Source organism: Homarus americanus, unplaced genomic scaffold (genome assembly GCF_018991925.1).
Source record: "Homarus americanus isolate GMGI-L3 unplaced genomic scaffold, GMGI_Hamer_2.0 scaffold48406, whole genome shotgun sequence".
NCBI lineage: Eukaryota > Metazoa > Arthropoda > Malacostraca > Decapoda > Nephropidae > Homarus > Homarus americanus.
In genome coordinates, this window is record NW_024753828.1 from 396815 (window position 1) to 421503 (window position 24689).

The following is a 24689-nucleotide window of genomic DNA, read 5'->3' on the forward strand; positions in this document are numbered from 1 at the left end:
TACGTATTTCTATTTTATTTCTTTAATAGTTCCTGTGGGAGAAAAGATAAAATCAAATCAGTATACAGTACTCTCTTGATGTAAGAGGTGAGTTAAACTTAGTTCAATAAATTTCTAAAGATCAGTATGTTTACCACTACACTTATACCAAATTTACAATTTAATTACACTATGGACAACTACTAGCAAAAATCCCATTTTGCAAAGTGCTGAACTATGAAACTTAAAAAAAAAAAAAAAAAATATATATATATATATATATATATATATATATATATATATATATATATATATATATATATATATATATATATATATATATATATATAATTGCTCTTGTAAGTGCAGGAGCATAATGCTCCAATGGCTTCAAAATTACCAACAATTTAACTCTATTACCAAACTATATAGTGGGCATTTCTCTGCTCTACATTGGATCTTAAGTTCAACAGTAACAAATGTGACTGACATTCACTTTTCTAAACTGCACTTACTTTGGAAGAACACCATCCTTCTTTGCTAGACGTGCTAAGCAATCATCAGATTCGCCCTTTAAAAGAAAAAACAAATAAATAATTTGTTTGAAGTAAGGTGGACTGTCTGTAATTGGAATTTAAAACAGTAAAGATAATGCCCAGCAGAAGCTGTATTAGATTGTGAATAGGCTTTACAAATCTTCAACAACCTATTATTAACCAAGTTATTGTACTGCACTTCCAATCTCAATATACTGTACAGTGACCCCTCGTTTAACTAACACCTCGGTTAACGTAATTTCGATTAACGAACTGCCTTCCATAAGGATCTTCAATTCGGTTAACGAAATAAAAATCGGTTAACGAAGTTCTTACGAACCGACCTGGGCTAATCTCCATAAAAAAAAACAACAAAGCCGCGGGAAATTAAGGTTTGTTTACATCCGGCAGTTCGGCTGCTCTCTCTCTCTCTCTCTGCTTGTCTATACAGAGTACAACATTAAACCCTTCAATATATATGAGCAGTAAATAAGTGATGCTTTCATATTCTTATGTAGAGTAATGACGATATATTTTCACATGTGCGCACTCACTTTTTTTTACCATTAATGGTTAGCTACTTATATTGTTCCATTTATTAACATTAAATAACATTACAGGTACTTCAAACATCCATATTATTTTTTTTACATTAATTTTACTACAGCTACAATCAGGGTCTTATTTTCTTCAGTTTTATATGTAGAACCAATCAGTCACTGGTTTTGTAAACTTTAACATAAACAATGCCGGCAGCCGTCTCATCTCCTCGTGTGTTTTAATATTCAACGTATTATTAATAAATTGTATTGTTAATTTTGCACACACAAACATTAATTCAATAAAAACAAATTCAGAAACATTAATTAAAATATACTGTATATGAACAGTAAATAAGTGTTGCTTTCATATTCTTATGTAAAGTAATAACGATATGTTTTCACGTGTGCGCACTTACATATGCGATCTCTCTTTTTTCTTTACCATTATCGTTAGCTACTTCTATTGTTCCATTTATTAACATTAAATAACATTACTTAAAACAACCATATTAATTTTACTACAGCTACAGCCAAAGTCTTATTTTCTTCAGTTTTATATGTAGAACCTGTCAGTCACTGGTTTTGTAATCAACGAAAACAATGCTGTGTCATTTCCTCATGTTTTAATATTCTACGTATTATTAATGAATTGTATTGCTCATTTTGCACACATAAACATTAATTTAATAAAAAAAGACATTCAGCGCATGCGCACACGTGAAAACATATCGTCATTACTTTACATAAGAATATGAAAGCAACACTTATTTACTGTTCATATATATTTTAATTAATGTTTCTGAATTTGTTTTTATTGAATTAATGTACGTGTGTGCAAAATTAACAATACAATTTATTAATAATACGTGGAATATTAGAGGAGACGAGACGGCTGCCGGCATTGTTTATGTTAAAGCTTACGAAACCAGTGACTGATTGGTTCTACATATAAAACTGAAGAAAATAAGACCCTGAGTTTAGCTGTAGTAAAATTCATGTAAAATATGAATATGGTTGCTTGAAGTACCTGTACTGTTATTTAATGTTAATTAATGGAACAATATATGTAGCTAACCATTAATGGTAAAAAAAAAGTGAGACTGCTCGTATGTAAGTGCGCACATGTGAAAATATATCGTCATTACTCTACATAAGAATATGAAAGCAACACTTATTTACTGCTCATATATATTGAAGGGTTAAATGTTGTACTCTATAGACAAGCAGAGAGAGAGAGAGAGAGAGAGAGCAGCCGAACTGCCGGATGTAAACAAACCTTAATTTCCCTTGACTTTGTTGTTTGTTTTTTTTAAGGGGATTAGCCCACCCGGGCACAGGTCCCTGACCGACATTGGGGCCTGAGGGGCAAAAATTTAATACTCCTGTAATAATAATAATAATTCAGATAAAAAAAAAAAAAAAGCTGCCTATCTACCTATTGGACAAACTAAAATCGTTCCGGACCACAGAATGCCGGACTAGAGAGGTACAACCTGTACAAAATTAAAAATATACAAACCATTTTTCTAATATCACCACAAATGGCATAGGTCTTGTACTGCCCTGTCATACGGCCAGTGGTCTCATCAACCTGAAAAAAAGGGGAAACTAATGTAGAGCACTTTTATGCTCATCATATGTGACTACTCTTTAGGCCAGCAGGTAACCTTGGATTACATCGGGGAGTAGCGACCCTGCCCCATTTCCACTTTTCAAAAGTAGGTTTGATGGGGATAACATCCAGCCAAAGTTACTTCAAATTTTCCTGATAGCAACTGGAACACCAAGCTATCAGGTAACCATGGCTAACACATGAAAGAGAGCAAATAGTTTTAAATCAGTAATAATATAATGATATATATATCATGCGGGTTTATATTAAACAAGAATAAGAACTTATACAATACTCTCTGTATACTGTATTAATATTTGTTCAATCAAATATGAATGAGTGGATAATAGGTGGTACACATTACATGAGGTCACTAAAGAATATGTGTATCATGGCACAGGAAATAATAATAATCCTTTATTTGTCTTTATTTGCTTTTGGCATAATCAGACTAGAAAATAAGATTTTTAATCTACAAGCTTTGCATTTATTTTTCAGTAAGTTAAATGTAACGGACATGAAAAGTACATACAGTAAGTCCTCGACATATGCGAGTTCAGCAAATGTGAATTCACTCGTATGTGAGAACCCTATTCCTACCAGGATTCAACTTATGCGAGCAAGATTCGCCCTTATGCGAGTAAGTGCGTCATCACTGAGTCTCGTGTTTTGTCAGGTGTTGTGCCGCTTCCCGGCTTTTTCCTGCTAAAATGCGCTCGGTTTCGCACTAGCCGCCATTCCATGTGGACTATCGCTCCTGAGGATTCTTTCGTGATTTGGTGTTTTTTGCACCCATTAACCATATTTAAATCTCCAGTAAGATGGCTTCCAAGCATCCTGCATTGTCTTCTTCTAGCCCATCCACCCATGAAGAAGAAGATAACAGCCGTAACACTACAATTAAAGTTAGAAATTTTTAATCATTGTGAGGCAGGTGAGGGAATATCTGATCTTGGCCGTTACTACAACCTGGGCAAATCCACGATTCGAACTATCAAGAAGAATGCAGACAAGATACGAGGTGCTGTTCAGCATGCAACACCTCTTTCTGCCAAAATAACAACAATCGTGAAAAATCTAGAGATGGAGAAGATGCTCTCAATGTACACCCACTAAAAAATTATTCGGCACCCATGTCATATTGTACAGTATCACGCCGTAAGGGTGCTGAATAATTTTTTAGTGGGTGGACATGATACTTGTACACATACACACACACACACACACACATGTATACAAACACAATACATACATGTACACCCACTAAAAAATTATTCAGCACCCTTACGGCGTGATACTGTACAATATGACATGGGTGCCGAATAATTTTTTAGTGGGTGTACAAAGAGCATGAAACTAAGAAGAAAAGCAGGCTTAGCAACATTGTGATCATGGCTAAGGCTCTGAAAATTTATGAATGCTTGTGTCAAGAAAAGGGTTCTGCCAACCCAGGGATGGCTTGATAAATTTATTAAATTAATCAATTAATAATACTGTAATAATTAATTAAGTGCCATAACCTGCACAACCAAAGTGACTGGGGAAACGGCAAAAGCGGATCATGTTGCTGCAGCCAAGTTTCCCAAGGAGATTCAAGCTCTCCTAGCATAGAGGTATAGCTCTAAGCAGATTTTCAATGCTGAAGATACAGGGCTATTTTGGAAACGGATGCCATCAAGAACATATATCAATAAATAGGAGAAGGTTGCACCAGGTTTCAAGGCAGCAAAAGACAGGCTTGCTCTCCTTCTATGTTGCAATGCAGCAGGTGACTGTCAGCTCAAGCCTCTGCTAGTCAACCAATCCCTCAATCCCCGTGCATTAAAAGGATTGAGTAAGATGTTGCCTGTTCATTGGGCAACCAATAAGAAGGCATGGGTAACTGGTCAGGTATTTGAGGACTGGTTTACCAAACATTTTGCTGTGGAGGTTGAACGGTCCTGCCGGGAAGCTAATCTTGCATTCAAGGCGATGCTAATTCTGGATAATGCCCTTGGACACCCAATGCACCTCAATAACATCCACCCCAACATCAGTGTTGTGAACCTACCCCTAATACCTCAATGATCCAGCTACTTGATCAGGGGGTTATTGCCATATTTAAGGCATATTACCTCATAAAGACCTTCTACCAACTTCTGGATGCAACAGACAACTTCCAAAATCATGGCAGTAAACCAACCATTCATGAGTTGTGAAAATTTTATGTGAGGGACGCTATTAACAACATGCTACAGATTTGAAATCATCTACCATGAACAGTGTTTGGAAAGCCCTGTGGAAAGACTGTGTTTGCACTTTTAAGGGTTTCATTAAGTTTTCAACAACAGTGCATAAGGTTGTTACCCTTAGGCCCCGAGTGACGTTCTTGAAAGTCCGACTGGCGCACCCCGGTTGACGTTCCAGAACACGCGCCTTTTCCTGCCATTGTTTAAATGCCCAGCGTGGGTTATTAGGTTCCAGTGTGACTATTTGCCTGTCATGCCACACCTCGACCACAGGGAAGCTTCCTGAACGTAATTACCTACTTTTGTTTGTTTCATTTTCATTGTTTGTCCATTTTATCATGTTGTATCGAAGTATTATTGCTAAAACTAGTGTACAGTGGTCCCTCGATTAATGAACACAATTTGTTCCACAGAGTCATTCGTTAACCGAAAATTTTGTTAACAGAAATTATTTCAATGGGATATTGGGTAATTGGTTCCAACTCACAAAAACAGTACATACAAAGTACTGCATACCAGAAATAGTACTATATTTTAACTTACTTTGAGGTGTGTATGTCGTATTCTCGGCAGCTTTGTTTACATTTCAAACAGCTGATTGTAGAGGCTGTCGGTTATGACATGCCATATTCTTTACAGAGTGCATTGGTTCTAATGCCTTCTTCGTGTTTCATAATAATTTCTGCACTGTATATTATCAATATGTGAACTAAATCTCAGAATGACCAATAATTTTAATATAAAAATACAAAAATATTCACGAGACCAACAAACTGGATGTTCACTCCACTGTAAACAAAGTTAAACTGAGAAGCGTTAGCGGGTGAGTCAATCAGCTGATTGGCACACAAAAACTGTTCCCTGTACTGTATATATTATGAATATGTTAACTAAATTAGAAAGACCAATAATTTTAATATAAAAAATGCAAAAATATTCAAGAGCACAACTTTCTTGATATTTACTCCACTGGAAACGAATGTAAGCATAGAACCAATTACCGTACTGTATTGGCGGACTAGCCGATCAGCTGATGCGCACAACAAAGCGCGTTTCTCGTAAGGCTTTCGTTAATCGAAGTTTTGTTCGTTAATGGAATTGAAGATCCTTATGGGAGCTAATTCGTTAATTGGACCGTTCGTTAATCGAGGGACCACTGTAGTTGTATTGTAGTGTAGTATTACCGAAAAAATAATGCTTTGATTATGTTATAAATGTTTTTAATTGTGAAATTATTATTACTGTATTTTATGTATTACTTGCTATACCAGACACAAAGACAGCCAGAGAGCTGGCGACAGACTGCTGTGTGTCGCCAACCACTTTTTATGAAAAAATAATGAATTATTTATTGGAGATAAGTAAAATGATCAGTAAATATATGCATTATTGGCCACTTTGGACACAAAGACAAGCTAACAATAGCCCTCTTATCTCCCCCCTCTTACTGTGGTCAGAGGGAAGCTTCTTGGTAAACAACTTGTTTGTTTGTTTTCATTGTTTGTACATTTTATTATGTTGTATCAAAGTAATATTACTAAAAGTTGTGTAGTTTTATTTTAGTTTAGTATTACTAGATGATAATGCTATGACTATGTTATAAATGTATTTATTTGTAGAATTATTATTCCGATAATTATTTGTATGACCTACGTGCTCTCCCAAACATAAAGCCTGACGTCACACTGTGTGTGTGTGTGTCGCTGAGAATTTCTTATGAAGAGTAATGCAAATAAAATAAAGTTTAAATGAATTATTTATAGGAAATAAGCATTATGATCAGTAATTAAATGCATTATTGGCCAACGCGGACACAAAGGCAAGCGAGAAAATGACCCCTAAGTCCGTAGTCTCATCACTAAGGAGCCACAGAAGAATACAGAGGGACAATGAAAAGTATGTCTTATGTCTTTTTTATTGTTTTATCATTTATAAAGTCTAAAGATTATTTTTTGAATAGTTGATTTTTCTTGTTTTACCCCGCATTGGGGTTAAGGCCGGCGGCACCCTAGCCCGGGGCGTAAGGGTTAAAATAGGATGAAAGGTGGGTGGAGATGGCTTTGTTGACCTTGATAATGCAGATGTTATGGAATTGATTGATTCTCATGATGAAGAACCGAGTGTGGATGACCTCTTAGACAAGGCTGATCAAGAAATGGAAGAGGAGGAGGTGGAGGAGGTTGCCCTAGAATCAAAGACATGTCAATGAAGAGGATAGCAACCTTTTTATCAAATGATGAAAAACCTGCACAGGAAGCAATGGACATAGACATCAATTTGGAGAAAAGCCTGCCATTTAATCGTGTATTAAAAAATATTCTTACAGCCTACAAGGAGGTTTATGCAGAAAAGCAACAAAAAGCAAAACAGACCACACTGCTGCAATTCCTAAGGCCTTCCACCTCCATTCCCATTCCACCTGCCTCTCCTAAACCTTCCACCTCCAACCATGACCATGCTGCCTATCCAGGATCCTCAACTTCTAACACACACCCTCACCACTGGTGTTGTGTGAGGAGCCTGCTGAGGACAGCCCTCTTAATGTCACATCCCTCGCATATATCGAGGACCTACTGTATGGGTAAAAACTTCCAATAATTAAGTATTGTAACCTGTACACTGCAGAAACTTTGGTGCGAGTGCTTTGTCGACACACTTTTTTTTTTTAGCACCACCTCACTCAAGAATCACCACAGTTTCTCATAAGTACTATACAGTAGAGGTATTTTCATATCAAGAACTACTTTCAGTAGCTACATAAAACAATTAACAGTACTGTTTCATATAAAATATTTTTTCATTAAACTTAAAAGTGTTTAATTATATCTATGGGATGAATTTTTTCCATAGGAACACATTTCCTATTATATAATGGTAGTCAATGTTAAATACAAATTGGTACACCAGCTACAACAAACATACTTTTTATTTAGAACGCTTTTCAGGAAAAATAACCATACCATAAATCAAAGGAGACCCTAACACCATAAAAGAGCCTTCTGCTTTATGACTTAACACTCTTGGAGTTTTCATATGCAAATTTGTGTGTGGTCTAAATTATTGCCATTGAGTTTTCATATGCAAATTTGCGTTTGAACTAAAAAATTACAATAAAATAATTTTGTTTGTGCATGAACGCAACTCCGAATGGGGAGGTAGAAACTTGGTTAAATTCATTAGTAATAAACTCAGTATTTACCAATTACACTTTCCAAATTAGATGATCTCCCACCAATCACATTTCAGGACACAATCATTCTGCCAAATTCTAAAATAGGCCTCACCATTTCCTCTAATATGTCATGGAAGCCACACATCCTCAACATTGCTAAAACTGCCTCCCGAAAGTTGGGAGTGCTGTACAGATGCCGTAGCTACTTCACGCCTGAGCAGTTACTTCAAGTATATAAGGGATTCATTCATCCTAACTTGGAGTACTGCTCTCATATCTGGGGTGGCTCTTCTTCTGTCCAACTGTTAGATAGGGTGGAATCAAAGGCATTTCGTCTTATTAACTCTCCTCCTTTAGTTGACAATCTTTCTTCCCTTTTTCTTCGCCACAACGTTGCTACACTCTCTCTTTTACAGGTACTTTAACGGGCAATGTTCGGTGGATTTGGCATCCTGTGTACCGCCGGCAAGGCCGTGGACTCGTAACACACGTCTTGCCCGCGGTGCCCACCGTGTGGATGTCGGTCACACGAGAATAACCCGTTATAGTACTTCCTTCTTTCCCACACAGCCAAACTGTGGAATGCTCTGCCTTCTCCTGTGCTTCCATGCTCATACAATCTGTCTCACTTTAAAAAGCTGGTTTTCCGGCATCCTCGTGATGTAGATTAATATAACCTTTTCCTTTTCTATTTTTAATTTCTTTCTATTCTTATTTTTTCGCCTCCTAGGCCCCGATGTGGGTTATTGACCTGTGCCCGGGTTGGCTAATACCCGAAGAAAACAAAAAACAAGAAACTTATTTCACAACGTTGGTGTGATCTAGCACCAATGGAGACTGCTTCCAAGGATATGTGAGTGACCACACCAGGGATGCCCTTTATGGTTCTATGGCACAGGATGCCACTTTGACCTACAATTCCCACTATTTTCTTGTAGCTTGTGCTAATTTCTCATTCACCAGTGATCTCATTTATAGATAACGGTTTGTGATAGTTTTGAACCATGTCTAGTGTTGCTGGCGAAGGTGGAGGGGCGGGAAAACATAAAAAGTACAAGGAGATTGTACCATGTGGTGATAATGTGATGCCTCCTGAGGCCTTTCCCATTGTTCCTGGCCATTCTAGTTCAAGTGATTGTGTGTCTGGTCCTTCAACAAGCAGTTCTAGTGCGAAAGGAACTGCCCGGCATGCTGTTGTGGCTAGAAGGGAAAATAAAAAATGTGTTGCACATGTGGTATCACAGCATGGCTTACCTTGTGACCACTCATCTCCCCCACAAGTACACACTATCCGTCCACCCACTAAAACTAGATTTAATTGCCTTGTTCAGGCTAAGTAAGGCGACACTGTGGAGCACGGAGGAAGAGGGGAAAGGGCAGGAGGGGAGAGGAACATACCAAGTGCTCCAACAACTAACAACATGTAAGTACAGAAAAAGAAAAAAAAAGTATATATATATATATATATATATATATATATATATATATATATATATATATATATATATATATATATATATATATATATATATATATATATATATATATATATATATATATATATATATATATATATATATATATATATATATATATATATATATATATATATATATATATATATATATATATATATATATATATATATATATATATATATATATATATATATATATATATATATATATATATATATACCGGGTATTTTCATTAAAATATTACATCACAAGTATATTTTACCTTAACTGTGACTGAATGAGTATATTCTTAGAAATAAATATGGAAATGTAATATTTTTGCTGAAATGACGTACGTATTACAGTGGAAAGTGGCATAAAATCATGACGAAAACAATGACTTTCGCTTTCTTTCGTTGTTCAAAAGATGTTACCATAATCGCTTTTCGAATGGTTTTCAGCTAAAAAACTGTTGTATTACAATAATATTCTATCCTAATTCACTTGAATAAATGCTACGATACCATATTTCTGAATATTCATTAAAATCCATCCAAATCATTTTCCTTGTCATCGTCTGCAGCACCAAACAGCTTCTCCCAGTCCTCTCCTTGAACAGGGCTAGAGGGTACATGTTTTTCGAATCGTTTTCAGTTAAAAACTGTTACATCACACGTATATTTTACCTAAACTGCGCCTGAATGAATATATTCTCGGAAATAAATAGTAGTTTTGCTGAAACGTGATGTATTTCAATGTAAAATAGGATAAAATACATGACGAAAACAAAAGACTTTACCTAAGCTTGCGATGTTCTTGAGATGTTATTCGTTTTTTTACTAGTTTTCGGTTAAAATACTGTTATATTACAATGATATTCTATTCATACTGTGCTTGATATAATACATTCACGGAAATGTAATATTTTTGCTGAAATTACGTACGTATTACAGTGGAAAGTGGGATAAAAGCGTGACGAAAACAATGACTTTGAAATATAATGCAATGTTAACCCCTAAATCGGTTAATTCGGACACTCGGCTAAAACAGACACCCTCCCCCCTATTAGTCCGAATTAACGAGGGTCGACTGTACTTCAATTACTTCAATGTACAGAATATTCCTCCAGCGGGGCAATCCGCGTATTTGCGAATCCGTGAAAGCTAAACCCGTGTATGTGAAGGGCCGACTGTATTAAGAAAACGATGGCTACAGGAGGAAAATACTCGTTGCCGTAAAATACGGTACTGTATTTTTGGTTTTATTGTATTACGGGCTCCTCAATTATCAGGCGGCTCACTTTACACCCACTCACACACAATTTATTTTTTCTTATTTTTAGAGCATTATTATTGAATTTTAGTAGTTGTGGAACATATCCTAATCTTCCCCATAAGATTAAGTAACGCGCATTCGTCCTCCAGTTCAACCGGACACCCCCCCCAATTGTCCGAAAGTGTGAGGGTTTACTGCAGAATAATGTAAAACTACAATATGTAAACCTGTTAGGTATCTCCACTCTCCTTAATCATTATAAACTATTACACTTGGGGAACTCAAGCAGAGTACTGCACTGTACAGTACAGTACTTATCTCTCAAAACATTAAAACAAGTCACCCAAGCACTAACAATGCTCAAAACAAAAGAAACATATCATACCTCAGCCAAGTTTATCTGGATAGAGGCATGATCCTTGGCATAGATAATACGGTTCGATGCCGAACACTTCCGCGGCACATACAGGTCCACGTATTCTCCAGCGTCGTTCTGCATGGTGGCGGCAGTAGGTAACCTAAAGAATAAAAACATCGATTCAGCAGGAGTGACATTTAATTTCAATGATTGAAATTTCGAACAATACACAACCAAGTCAACTCATTAAGTTTCAACAAGAAATAATAATTTACAAAGTGTTTTTATGTCTTCAAGTTTTGAAATGACTTGGTTGACTTCTCAATAAAAATTTAGTATCAATAGCTACAGTATATAACTTTTTTCCTCTGGGCATCAACTACCGTATTTTATGGCATATAAGACACACCTGACCCTTTAAGCAAGGAGTATTTAGGAAAAACCTTTAGTGTGTATTTTCCTCCTGTAGCCATATTTTCTTAAAACAATATACAGTCTCTCCTTGACTTACGACGGGGTTCCGTCCCGACGACCAGGTTGTAAGTCAAATTGGTCCGAAGTCGAAACGGCGAAAATAATACATAAAAATTCTAAAATGGGTCTCTTTTTCTTCTCAGCACCACGAGAACTCTTACTTTTACGCTTGCCAGCCATTTTAAAGGGAATTACAAAAGAAAATTTTGTCAGTACACAGCGCTATCATTAACGTCAGGACTCGGAAATACGTACAGTAATGTGAAAAATATTTTATACGACCATGGCCGTTGTATGTCAGGGTTGTCGTAAGTCGGGGAGACTGTACTGTATACAGCACTGTACTAGTAAATGTGAGGAATAAATAAAAATACCAATAAATTACAACAAAAATACTGTTACCAAACCAGTAAATAAAAGCCACATGAAAGTTTACCAGTCACCATTTGCACATACAGATACAGTAGTCCCCGACTTACAACTGACTCAACTTACGTCAATCCGCACTTACAACCTGCTCTGACCTTACGACCGTCCGCACATACGACCGCCGCAGTCGTGACCAAAATTTGTTCAAATGATGCGCGCATTTTCTATTCCGAAACGTTTCCGTCCAGAGCGAGAGCGTGGCTGGGCTTGGGTCACCGCGTGGTTACACTCACTCAGTACAGCGCCTAGTTGGTGTTTGGCTATCGTATCCTATACTGATCGCGCTGTGTACTTACGTTATTATGGTATTTAATTGACTTTATAATGACTGGAAAGCGTACAAGTGAGAGTGCTGGTGGTGCTCCAAAGAAAAGGAGACAGGCATTTACTTTTGAGATGAAAATGAAGATAATGCAGTATGAGAATGGAAAAACTGTAGCAACAATCTCATGTGACCTAGGTTTCTCGCACTCGACCATATCCACTATTCTGAAGGACAAGGAACGTATTCGTGATGTAGTGAAAGGAACAACACCTATAAAGGGAACTATAATTTCGAAGAAAAGACAAGGTCCTATTCACTATATGGAAAAATTATTGGTGATATGGAGGGAAGACCAGATACAGAAGCGTGTACCCTTAAGCCTTCTAACCTTACAGGCTAAAGCAAGAAGCCTGTTCCAAAGCCTGAAGGAGCAGGCAGGAGATGAATGTGAGCAAACCTTTACAGCAAGTCATGGGTGGTTTGATAGATTTAAAAAATGCTACAGTCTACACAATGTTAAGGTGAGTGGAGAGGCAGCTAGTGCTGATGTTGGTGCTGCCGAAGCTTTTAAGGAGGAGTTAGATGATGTGATTGTGGAAGGGAATTATTTGCCTGAGCAAATATTCAATGTGGATGAGACTGGATTATTGTGGAAACGCATGCCTGAGCGGACATACATCCACAAAGAGGCAAAAAAAATGCCCGGATTCAAGGCATTCAAGGACAGAATTACACTTCTGTTGGGGGGGAATGTTGCTGGTTTCAAGCTAAAGCCCTTCATGATCTATCATTCAGAGAACCCCAGGGCTTTTAAACATGTCAGCAAGCACACACTGCCAGTGTTTTATAGCAGTAACAAGAAAGCCTGGATGACCATTGTACTGTTTGAGGATTGGTTCATGAATTGTTTCATTCCTCAAGCCAAGGAGTATTGTCTGCAACAACGGATTCCATTCAAGATTTTGCTGATTTTGGATAATGCTCCGGGACACCCACCACACCTGGACGACATGCACCCTGATGTTAAGGTAGTGTACATTCCACCTAACACTACCTCTGTCATCCAATCCATGGATCAAGGTGCTATTGCTGCCTTTAAAGCGTATTATTTACATACGACCTTCGCTCAGGCTGTTGCTGCTACTGAAGGTGAGAAAACACTCAGAGAGTTTTGGAAGGAGCACAACGTTTTGTCATGTATAAATAACATTAGTGCAGCATGGGATCAGGTTACAAAACATTGCATGAATGGAATATGGAAGAAAATCCTGAAAAGATATGTGAACAGTTTCAAAGGATTTAATGAAAATGAAGTTATTTCGGATATTAGTAACAAGATAGTGGAGTTAGGTAAACAGCTTCAGTTAGAAATTGATAATGAAGATGTTGAACAGTTGGTTGAAAGTGTAGCAGAAGAGCTCAGTAACGAAGATCTCATCGAACTGGAAGCACACAAAGATGCAGAGAAAGAAGCCAGTCTAAATGTAGAAGAAGGACCTGCACCCCCCCAAAAAGTTTTCAGTGAAGCAAATGGCAGAGGCATTTGCTACAATTAATAAAGGAATGCAAATGTTTGATGGCAAGGATCAAAATTATGAGCGTTATGCCAAGTTGACGGAATGATCCAAGATGCACTTGCTTGCTACAGAGAAATTTATAAAGAAAAGAAAAAGCAAACTGTGCAGTCTAAATTGGACATCTATTTTAAAAAGTCCCCCAGTGCTGTCTCCTCATGCCCCACCAGTGCTGCCTCTTCACTCCCTCAAGATGATCCAATACCTTCAACCAGCAAGTTTCCACAGTACATAAACCTGTCTGAAGAAAGCGACATTGATGACCCACAGATTCCCTGTCTCCTCCTCTGCTTCATCCAATTAATATTAGTCTCCATGTATACCCGTAAATAGAAAATTATGGGGGCCCCGTGTGCATTCAGCTGACTACATTAAAGTTAAGTGCTCAATCTCAGTGTATTCATTCCTCATTATTTATTACTTTTACTGTACTGTATTTCATTGTAGATTTTTTTTTTAATCTATGTTGGACTTACGACCAATCCGACTTACGACCTGGATTTGGGTCCCTAACCCCGTCGTAAGTCGGGGACTACCTTTACTGTACATCGGTACTCCCTGTTCACCATAGTAACAGCAACACAACCTCCGCCGATTCCCTAGCAACGCTCCCCCCACCACCAACTGCCCAGCCATCCTCCCACTCCCCTGCTGAGCCAGCTAACTCTTGTACAAAGAAATATATATTCCTTTTATGTGTTTGCCCTTAGGACAATTATTTCTTCTACTTGTTCACAATATATATGTAGGATGGCATGTGCATGCACATCAGTAAAAATAAATGAAGAAAGTTACATATATCTACCAGAAAATTAAAGTTGTAAAATAAGAGCTTGGTCCAGTAGCCTGGTGGTTACAATGCCACCAGCGATGTTAACCGATGTAAATGCGAAAAGAAAGTTATCTGTAAATCTTCATTTGTATCAGGTACAGCTACTCCTCGACTTACGACATACTCGACCTGCGACCACCCGGACATACGACTGCTTCAGTCGTACCAAAATTTTTTCAAATTACGTATTTTCGAGTCCCAACATCAGTGATTGTGCTGTGTACTGACAATATTTTCATTTGTAATTAACTTTAAAATGGCTGGCAAGCTTAAAAGTGAGAGTTTTGTGGTGCCGAGAAGAAAAAGAGACACCCATTTTAGATTTTCTGTATTATTTAAGTATTTTCGATTTACGACCTGGATTTGGGTCCCTAACCCCGCCGTAAGTCGAGGAGCAGCTGTATTTGTAGAATGAAAAATAAATGTTGCCGGTATGGCATTAATCGGCTGTAATGCTTGTAAGAGTTCAGAAATGGTTACTGCTTAGCTACCTCTGAAGAGTTGGGCGTTTGCCGTACAGAGGTTAATCGTTTCAGGTTATCGTCATTAGTACAGCAGAGTAGTTATACATCGACCTACAAGAGAGTTCACGCTCTCAACTGGCCCAGCAATGTTAATATTATGATTCTTAATTGACTCTTTATCTGTGGTGTTCTGGCTAAATAAATTGTTTCAATATCAATATCAATAATTATTTTCATTTAATTACAAATAATAATAATGTTTATGTAAGCAATAACATTTTTAAATCTGGAGTTGGGTTAGGTAGAATTTAGCCTACTGAGATATAACAGGGAAATTCATTAGCTTGCAGGAGACCGCAACTTCACATATAGAATGCAGGCAGATTTTTTGTTTAGCCGTTTTTCAAACAAAAAAGTGCATCTTATATGCCATAAAATACCATAACTACAGTATTGTCCAGTATATATATTATATAAATATGAAGTACCTGTAGTGTTTCTGTGGGCATGAATTGGCAATATGCAATACAGTACTATTTTTACTTACATTTTTTTCTATCCTCAATATAATCCACTGCTGAAATTTTGTCCGAAAATTGGGGGTCGACTTATACGCGAAGTATAAATCGTCGACCTCTAAACATTACCTTACCTTAGACATAGTTCCTACTTCCCAGGACTCAAAAACACTAGTGTTGGTGATATTACCTATAAATTTTTTTCATTAGGTACCAATACCTTTATAAACCACTGCTGTCATCTGCATTTAGGTTTATATTATAAACTGAAGGCCTTGTCATGTAAACAACCAGCATAACAGTCCTGTGTAGCAGCTACTAACTGTTCACTTGACATTTCTTCCAAAGATCTCCTTCGATAATCGCCTTGGTGTCATCCTAACAAATCGAATCCCAGTTAGACGAATGCCGATTTTGCCATCCCACTTATAGAATCTCAATGAATTCATTCCCACAACCACAATTATTGTTAGTAATACAGTATTCCCATTCTTCTTATCACTATTATTTCATTATTATTATTATTATTATTATTATTATTATCATCACTAATGTTATTATAAACTGTCATTGCTATTATTATTATTATTAATTCTGGTAGGAATTTCACTGATATCATTCATTTCCTTTTTTACTCCAAAAATATTCATCTACAGTATTATGTTTTTAAAAAAATTATTCTTACTACTGTAAAACGGGGTGAATCGATGTGGTGGGGTGAAGTGATAAAAAACTTTTAAGTGTTTGGTAATCCACAAATTGTGACCACAATACAATAGTACTGTACTGTATGCAAAAAAAGGACACTAAGTAAATAACGACTAATGGTCAAGTGTTAATACATCATCATCATCTCTCTCTCTCTACCTATGCATGGTATAGTAAGTCCTCGTTTAACGTTGCCCTCCCCGACAACGTAGTTTCGTTAAAATGTCGCTACTCTTTAGATGCCCATGATTCGGACAACGTCCCACCGATTTGGTATAACATCGTCACGGACTACTTTGAACACAGCGCATCACGCTCTCTCTCGTGGAGCGTCACAGAGTCCCCAAGCATCCCAATCTTTGTTAAGCTTCCATAGCGTTTGGGCAGGTTTAAGTGTTTTTGCTCTAAATACTGTACTGTAACCATTTGAAATGGCTTCCAAGTGCCCATCAAGTGCTAGTGATGCTAGTGTTGTGAAAAAGCAATGCAAGACCATTAGCCTTGCTACAAGGAGGAACCCCAGTCAGAGCGGGAGGAGGAGCCACCCTTCAGGTCTCAGTGATTCGCCACCCTCCTCCTCTCCACTACCCACCACACACTCGCTCCACCTCCGCCCATCAGTGAGTACAATACAAAATGATTTAGTTTATTATCTTTTTGGATGTACAATATATACTATTTTCTATAAAAATTCCATTGAATTTATATACTGTATATGTAATTTATTTTCTGAGGCAAAGGGAGGCTGGGGAACGTAACTTCCGTATTATATCTATTTCTTATGGGGAATATTGATTATGTTAACTGTATATACTAATAGGTATGGATTATCTCTTGAATTGGGTGCAAGTAATCTTGGGTACAAGTTATCTTGGGTACAAGTAACCTTGGGTACAAGTAATCTTGGGTACAAGTTATCTTGGGTACAAGTTACCTTAGGTACAAGTTATCTTGGGTACGATTTAACTTTTTTGAGTACGATTTACCTTGGGTATGAGATGACCCTAACCCATAAAAATTATACAACAATGTACAGAACCTGACCTAACCAACCAGAGAAACCTACCTAACTCCCTAGCCAGGGTCAGACCCCCCTCCATATTAAACAGAAAGTGCTTACTGTATTTTGACATCGCGTACTGAACAAATGAAAGCAACTTTCTTGAAACGGCATGGTGTATTTATTTATTTATTTTTTGTGGACGTGAGAGTACACTCAGACCGAGCATAAACAAATACCGTATACAAAAAGTACACTGAGCTGGATCAGGTCACATTACCGTTTTATCTCCATGGGTATCTTGTCGGTATTAAAAAAATTTTTTAAATAAAGGCATAAAATTTAAATCAATAGTTGGGCGAATATAGACGACTTCACAGCCAACGCATTATTTGTATTGATAAACTATATTTTTATCAGTGAGTTCTGATATGAAAATAATAATTTGGAGAGAAATTGCTTCGTTTGGTAGATAATTAGGCGAATAGATGCGCACTACCATACTTTTGTCTTTCGACAGTGATGTGGCAGTACAAAGCCAATCCTCTCTAATCGATGAGTCGCCAGTGTATGTTTATGAGCTACACTGTCCTGGTGGCTGCTCTCGAGTACACAAAAAACATAAAATTACACAATGTCATACTAAGTTCTTTCTATTTATGTAACGGGAGGGTCCGGAGGATGGAGCCTCACAGCTAGGAAGTCAGGTAAGGTTACATATGTTTCACTGGTTAGGTTGTTGAGGTCTTCTAACAAAGCTTCTACCGCTTGTTTTTCGTTATTATTTTACTTTAGGACATCGCACACCAGAAAGTTATAAACTACTTAAATATTTAGATCTCCCTATTCTGAGCATTTTGCCCATTTATATCATTCGGAAATGGAAAATAGAGACAATTGAATTTAATTGATTTTAAGTACTTTTCAGTCTTCGTCTCTGTGAGAAGATGATATCGGCGTGAAACCGAGTTAATTATGGATCACGCATGCGCAATATTGACTGACTTCATCCAGTCATGACCAATGATGTATCGATATCTCGCATTTTTTTTTTTACCAATCACATTTCAATTTTCCAAAGGAAGCAACCTGGGTACAGATTTTAAATTCAATGACCAGTCTGACAATGGCCATGGTCGAGGTTGGTTGTCAATCATGCTCCTACGATTACTGTATTTTAAGTTTATTGCCAAGTTTTACGAGAAATACGATCATTCTTTCCAATTCTTACGTATCCCTGGTCATTCCACTTCTAACTAAGGTATTGTACTTTCAGGCATGGCATGCCCCAAAATTTTAAACTACTGAACCATTTAGGTTAGTTTAAGCTAGGCCTACCGGGGGTCCTGGAACGGAGCCCCCAGCTAGGGGTGGGGTTGGGTTGTTAGGTTAGATGGCTCGTTTTCTCCCCCACCCAAAAACACCGATTTCCCAGGCTCTCCCCCATCATTGTGGGGAGGGGGAGGGGGGGGGGGACAAATACGAGCAATGAAGATCAGATTCGCTTAAAACACAGCAAAATACACTGGAAAAACAGGTAATGATGCAGTTTACAGCACCCACATAATTCCAAAATTCACTCCCTTCACTCAATCGATAGAACTATATTCTCTATGATCATTTTCTTACATATTACACTTCCATCACAACTTGATAATGAGGAAGTTATTGAATTGTAAAAAGAATAAAATCAGAGCACCTGTTACCCCTATGCTGTTGCTCAAATTGTGTGTTCGTACGTTTGCTTACCACCCGCACAAGTGCTGAGGGGCGGCCGCCAATCAAATCCAATAAAAAATTTCAACTTTTGATTCAACCAATTAGCGATCAATATTCGCCATGAGTGCGAAGACGCGGGACATTATTAATCAGTTGCAACATGGAGCCATAACGTGCTGGGTGCGATTTCGATTATTGGAAGTTTATCGTATTACTTAATTCTAAAAACAAGGAAACTTTAGAGAGCAGAGGAACCCACAATGCATTCTGGTTACTGACTCAAGTCTTTGACCCTGACTCGGAGTAAGGTAAGAAATACCCTTAACAGCTATTTATATTCTTGTGGAGGCTGACCAAGTGACTCTAAGGTTATTACATAGCATTTGAGTCCCCGGCTAGGATGCTAGGTAAGGTTTAGTTTGGCTATATGGTATAAGTTAGCAAGCACAGAGTACCGGGAATTCAGAACACACAATAGATAGAACTATTATGAGGGGAGGGGGCTAAATCACAAACAAGTGATTTCCGACAAAAACAATTGTCAGATTTGAACTAATTGTATCAAAACCCATCAGAAAACCACTTTTTTTCCTACAAATTCCATGGTTGCTGTAATATGCACATTTACCGAAAGCATACTGGTCAACCTGTATAATATGGACACGAAGTAGTACCTTAAGCTGTGTATTCTTATATTACTCTATTAATTATGTGTAGTAAAGTATTACAGAACATGTATTAATCCTATGTAATATTTCCATTTATTATGCACCATGTTATGTATGTGAATTATCATATTTACATATTATGTACTGTATTCAGCTTGTGAATGCTGGCATCTGCACATGCCAGCGCGGAGTGATACAGAGAGTTGAGATCGCTAGTCCTTATGGTGTGGAAGCCGACTGTCTATTAGTTCCTCTGTATATCTCCCGTACGAGAATAAGAACATAAGAACATAAGAAAATAAGGAGTCTGCAATAGGCCGGTTGGCCTGTGCATGGCAGCTCCTGTCAAGAGCTACTACCACTCTCTATCATCCATGAATCTATCTAGCCTCCTTTTGAAACTTTCCAGGGTTCCCGCACTTACTACAAAGTTGCTAAGCTTGTTCCACTCATCCACCACCCTATTTGTGAACCAGTTTCTTCCTATCTCCCTCCTAAACCTAAACTTATCCAACTTGAATCCGTTGCTCCGAGTCCTATCCTGCTCGGATATTATAAGAACTTTTTCTATATCCCCTTTATTGATTCCTTTCACCCACTTAAAAACTTCTATCATATCTCCCCGCACTCTTCGTCTTTCTAGGGAATGCAAATTAAGTTTCTTTAACCTATCCTGATATGGAAGGTTTCTAAGTCCCGGAATCATTTTTGTCATTCTTCGCTGCACCGACTCTAGTGAATTTATATCCATTCTATAATAGGGGCACCAGAACTGAACCGCATAATCGAGAAAGTGCCTGACTAGATGCAAGATATAGTTGCAATAAGACCTCTGCACTCTTGTTACTTACACTTCTAGATATAAAACCCAATACTCTGTTTGCCTTATTTCGAACATTAACGCACTGTTTTCTAGGCCGTAGGTCCGGGCTTACAAGTACCCCTAGGTCTCTTTCATAAGAACCTATTTTCAAGATAACAAGTTTGTGTATACCCTCAGTAGTGTAGAACATTTTGGGGGTATCAAAGACAAACATAGACAACCCCTAAGGACTCATGTCCTAAAGTAAAAATTTACCTGTTTTTCTTATCAAATAAGGATAAGGTTGGGTTTAATGGTAAATATTTGTTTAATAGCTATGGCTCCATATATTTTTGTTATAAGTACAGTTTTTCTTGGTGTACTGTATTTAGGGGGCTTTACTAAAATCTGACCTTCGTTTTTGGGGCAAATGAGCAAATTTTGCAAAAACTTTAATTTTCTGGGGGGTTTTAATTTGGGGAACAAAATTCACTCATTTGCACAAGATTTGAAGGTCGGATTTAAATACAACACACCTAAATATATAAAAAAATAATAATATTTACTCTATCCCGCTTCACAATTCTCCTCCCGGCGTCATTTTTGTTGTTTACCTCGCTGAATCCCTCTTCAAGAGACGTTTCCTATAAATGATGGCAAATGCTTCGACGTTTTCCTCCTCGCCATTGCTGAAGTATATCTACCCAAGTATTAAGTTAACACAATACTACATAGAACCTAATAAAACTTGACCTAACATACCCAACCTATGGGTATGTTAGGTCAGGTCTATTAGGTTCTAGGTATTGTCATTTCCATTTCTGTGTTTAAATCATGCTAATAGTGGACAAAGAATTTAAACCCAATCGCACTATTCCTTCTGGTGATAACGGTTTCATAAACCTTTACCAAAAACCTACTCTCGTAACAATTTCAACTTCCAAATCACTGTTGAAACCTAACCTAACCAAACCAACCTAACTTAACATAGAATAGCCAAATACGAAAATCTTGCCACAGCCATTAAGCAAATATTAACAGTTTAATTTAGAAATAACACTTTTAACACATTTTCTAAAGCTACGAGTGTCCACTTTAAAACACCGTGAAATTACAGTTTTAGGTCAATATATAGTATCACACCGGTCTTTATTTTGAAATTAAAAATAGGTTTTTCTTATGTAATTTGATGAGTTTCGAACGAATTTGATATTAATTTTCATCGGAACCCCCCCTCCTTTTTTTAGACCCACCCTCCAACAATCTTAACAGAAAAAGTTGACTTTTTAGAACAAATTATATTACCAACCAAGAAAACCTAACCTAACCAGCCCCCTGTCGGAGGCCTGCAGCGATGCGTGAGCAGGGGGTCAGGACAACCTCCGCCATAAGTAAACAAATCATGGCGACACTTGTGACAGAGCGAAAGTAATAATCTTGAAAAATTAATACTGTATCTGTTATTCTTAATTTCCGGTGGAAATATCATAGAAGAAAAATGTCTTACAATTGCATAGACATTACAAGATACAGTACATATTTTTAATACAGAAATAAAGACCGGTGTAATACTATAAATTCACCCAGTTTTTTAATTTGTTTTCTATGAAAACTCCGTGGCGGGTCAGTCGTTAATAATTACCAAATTGTCTAAACCAACGGAAAAACACATTGTAAAACTACCATTTCGGTCATACACCTGTTTTACGAAGGTCAGAATGTTCAAAACACATCAAAAACCATAGGAAAAACATATTTCAACATAACCTAATCCAAACCTAAATTCGCTGCATGACCGAAACGCTAATAATACCAAACTCATTGTTCAACTCGAGAGCCATATTGGTTGAAAATCCAAACTTAACTTATTAACCACAGTGTCAGTCAATACAGCTGCCATACCTACAGTATATCCACTACGTTATTTTAAATTGCCGTTTAGGTTCTAAAATACCTAAAAGTATTAAAAACCCAGCTGAATAATGGTATTATTGCGTTTAAACATTCCCACTTACTACCGCTAATCTATTATCATATTCTAATAAGACGTCTAATTATAAGATCATTTTCATCTTTTACATTACCGCCAGAACTGTATATTAACGGAGTTAGGAAATCCAAAATTTTCTCAATTATTTTCTATAATCTTCGGCCATTTAACACGTACTTCACCTTTCACACTGCGTGTCTCCTGCGGGCCTCCTTCATAAATCATCACGTGCATGCGTTCCCGTACACGTCACACAACCAATCAAAAGCTTTTTTTTTTTTACAACCAATTAAAATGATTTTGGGTTTAATTCGTGGTATTTTTAGACCAATCAAAATCGATTTTTATTTTGGGTCTCTCATATTTCGAAATTCAAGTTCAGTTCCGACCATGGAAGCCTGCGATGGGTGTCACTTCAATTATATGGAGCTGATTGCAAGTTTTTGGGAAAAAAACGTAGAAACTATAGCATTTTTTCGATCGCATTGTGTTCTTCCAACCTCAGTAAAGTGTACTAGGAGCAAGACTGAATGTAAATATCGCAAAGACCAACATATGTGGCATTGTGTAAGAATCTCGACTCCAAGACGAACCTGGTCTCCAGGCCAACTTAGGTAAGAAATAGGTGATTCCATCATATGGTGAGTCAGTTAGGTCAGGTTAGGTTAGGTTTTTCAAGTGTTTTGGTGTATTTTTTATACAGTTAGCGATTATTTTTTTTTAAGTCTCGAAAAAAAATCGATAAAAAAAACGGCCAATTTCCAAAGGAAATGAAGGCGGTCCGACTAATTACCCAAATGTACCCAAATGTAGCAAAATGTAGCCGCAATGAAGTCAAATAATGGTCCTACATGAATAAATCGGACTGCTAATCACTTCTCGACTAGTATTTGGTGTCACAAAGTCACAAAAAATTGGAAAACTTACTTTCATCTGAGTTAATAGATCGCGTGCATGTACCAAGGGAGCGAGTAATTACCCAAATGTTCCCAAATGTAGCAAAATGTAGCCGCAATGAAGTCAAATAATGGTCCTACATGAATAAATCGGGCTGTGAATCACTTCTCGATTATTATTTGGTGTCATAAAGTCACAAAAAATTTGAAAACTTAATTTAATCTGAGTTGTGTTGTGTTAGGTTAGATTAGATTAGGTTAGGTTACGTACATGCACTTGATTTATTAACTCAGATTAAATTAAGTTTACCAATTTTTTGTGACTTCGTGACACCAAATACTAGTCGAGGTTAGGTTAGGTTAGGTTAGGTTCGGTACATGCACTCGATCTATTAACTCAAATTGAATTACGTTTTCCAATTGTTTTTTACTTTGTGACATCAAATACTAGTCGAGAAGTGATTGGTAACCCGATTTATTAATGTAGAACCATTATCTGACTTCATTGAGGCTACATTTGGGTAATTAGTGGGACCCAATGAAGGTCATATTAGGTCTAAACACACATAAATACACTAGAACAATATACTTTTAACTTTCTAACAGATGGGGAGGTAGAAGTACAAATTTATCGAATTAATTGATAATTCTGCGACAAAAAGGCAAAATAATGAATGTTGTAGTAATGCTGGATAATAATACACACATGGCCAAGTACCTCACAACACAAACTTCCTTGATAACTATTTACTCTCAATATTCTCAAGTATCGAGGGAAATATCTCGTGCCCCAAGCATAATGTTTCAAAAGACACAATTTCTCACATATATAAGACTTGAATTAAGTGAAAGATAAGAAAGTTTTGTTGTAACACGTGAATTCCTTACCAGCTATAACAGCGACCACACTAAGAGGGACAAATGACTAACGCCGCCTCATGGCTCTATTATACGGGTTAACATTACTGAATATTGATGTTAAAATACAATACAATCATTATTATAAGTAATTTGTCATTCTATTTAAAAGTATATATAATTATTTAGATTGTAACGCTTCTTAATAGTATATCAATATATTACAGGTATATGTTGGAAATGTTACCACTCTTTTTAAACGTCTTCATTCAGGTCCTAAGCAACATCTGAATATCTAATAAAACTTGAAAAATATCCACTATGTCTCAGAAA

The 24689-nt window shown here is 37.0% G+C and overlaps 1 protein-coding gene across 1 annotated transcript; it reads right to left on the minus strand.

Moving 5' to 3' along the window:
* On the minus strand, window positions 1–24452 carry LOC121855533 (40S ribosomal protein S21-like). The gene is made up of 5 exons (XM_042350513.1): window positions 24387–24452; window positions 11187–11319; window positions 2577–2648; window positions 495–550; window positions 1–32 (listed from the first exon to the last, which is right to left on the minus strand). The coding sequence occupies exons 2-5, from the start codon at window positions 11298–11300 to the stop codon at window positions 23–25; spliced, it is 252 nt and encodes an 83-aa protein (XP_042206447.1). The 5' UTR covers window positions 11301–11319; window positions 24387–24452; the 3' UTR covers window positions 1–22.
* Between the last annotated feature and the right edge of the window lie 237 nt (window positions 24453–24689).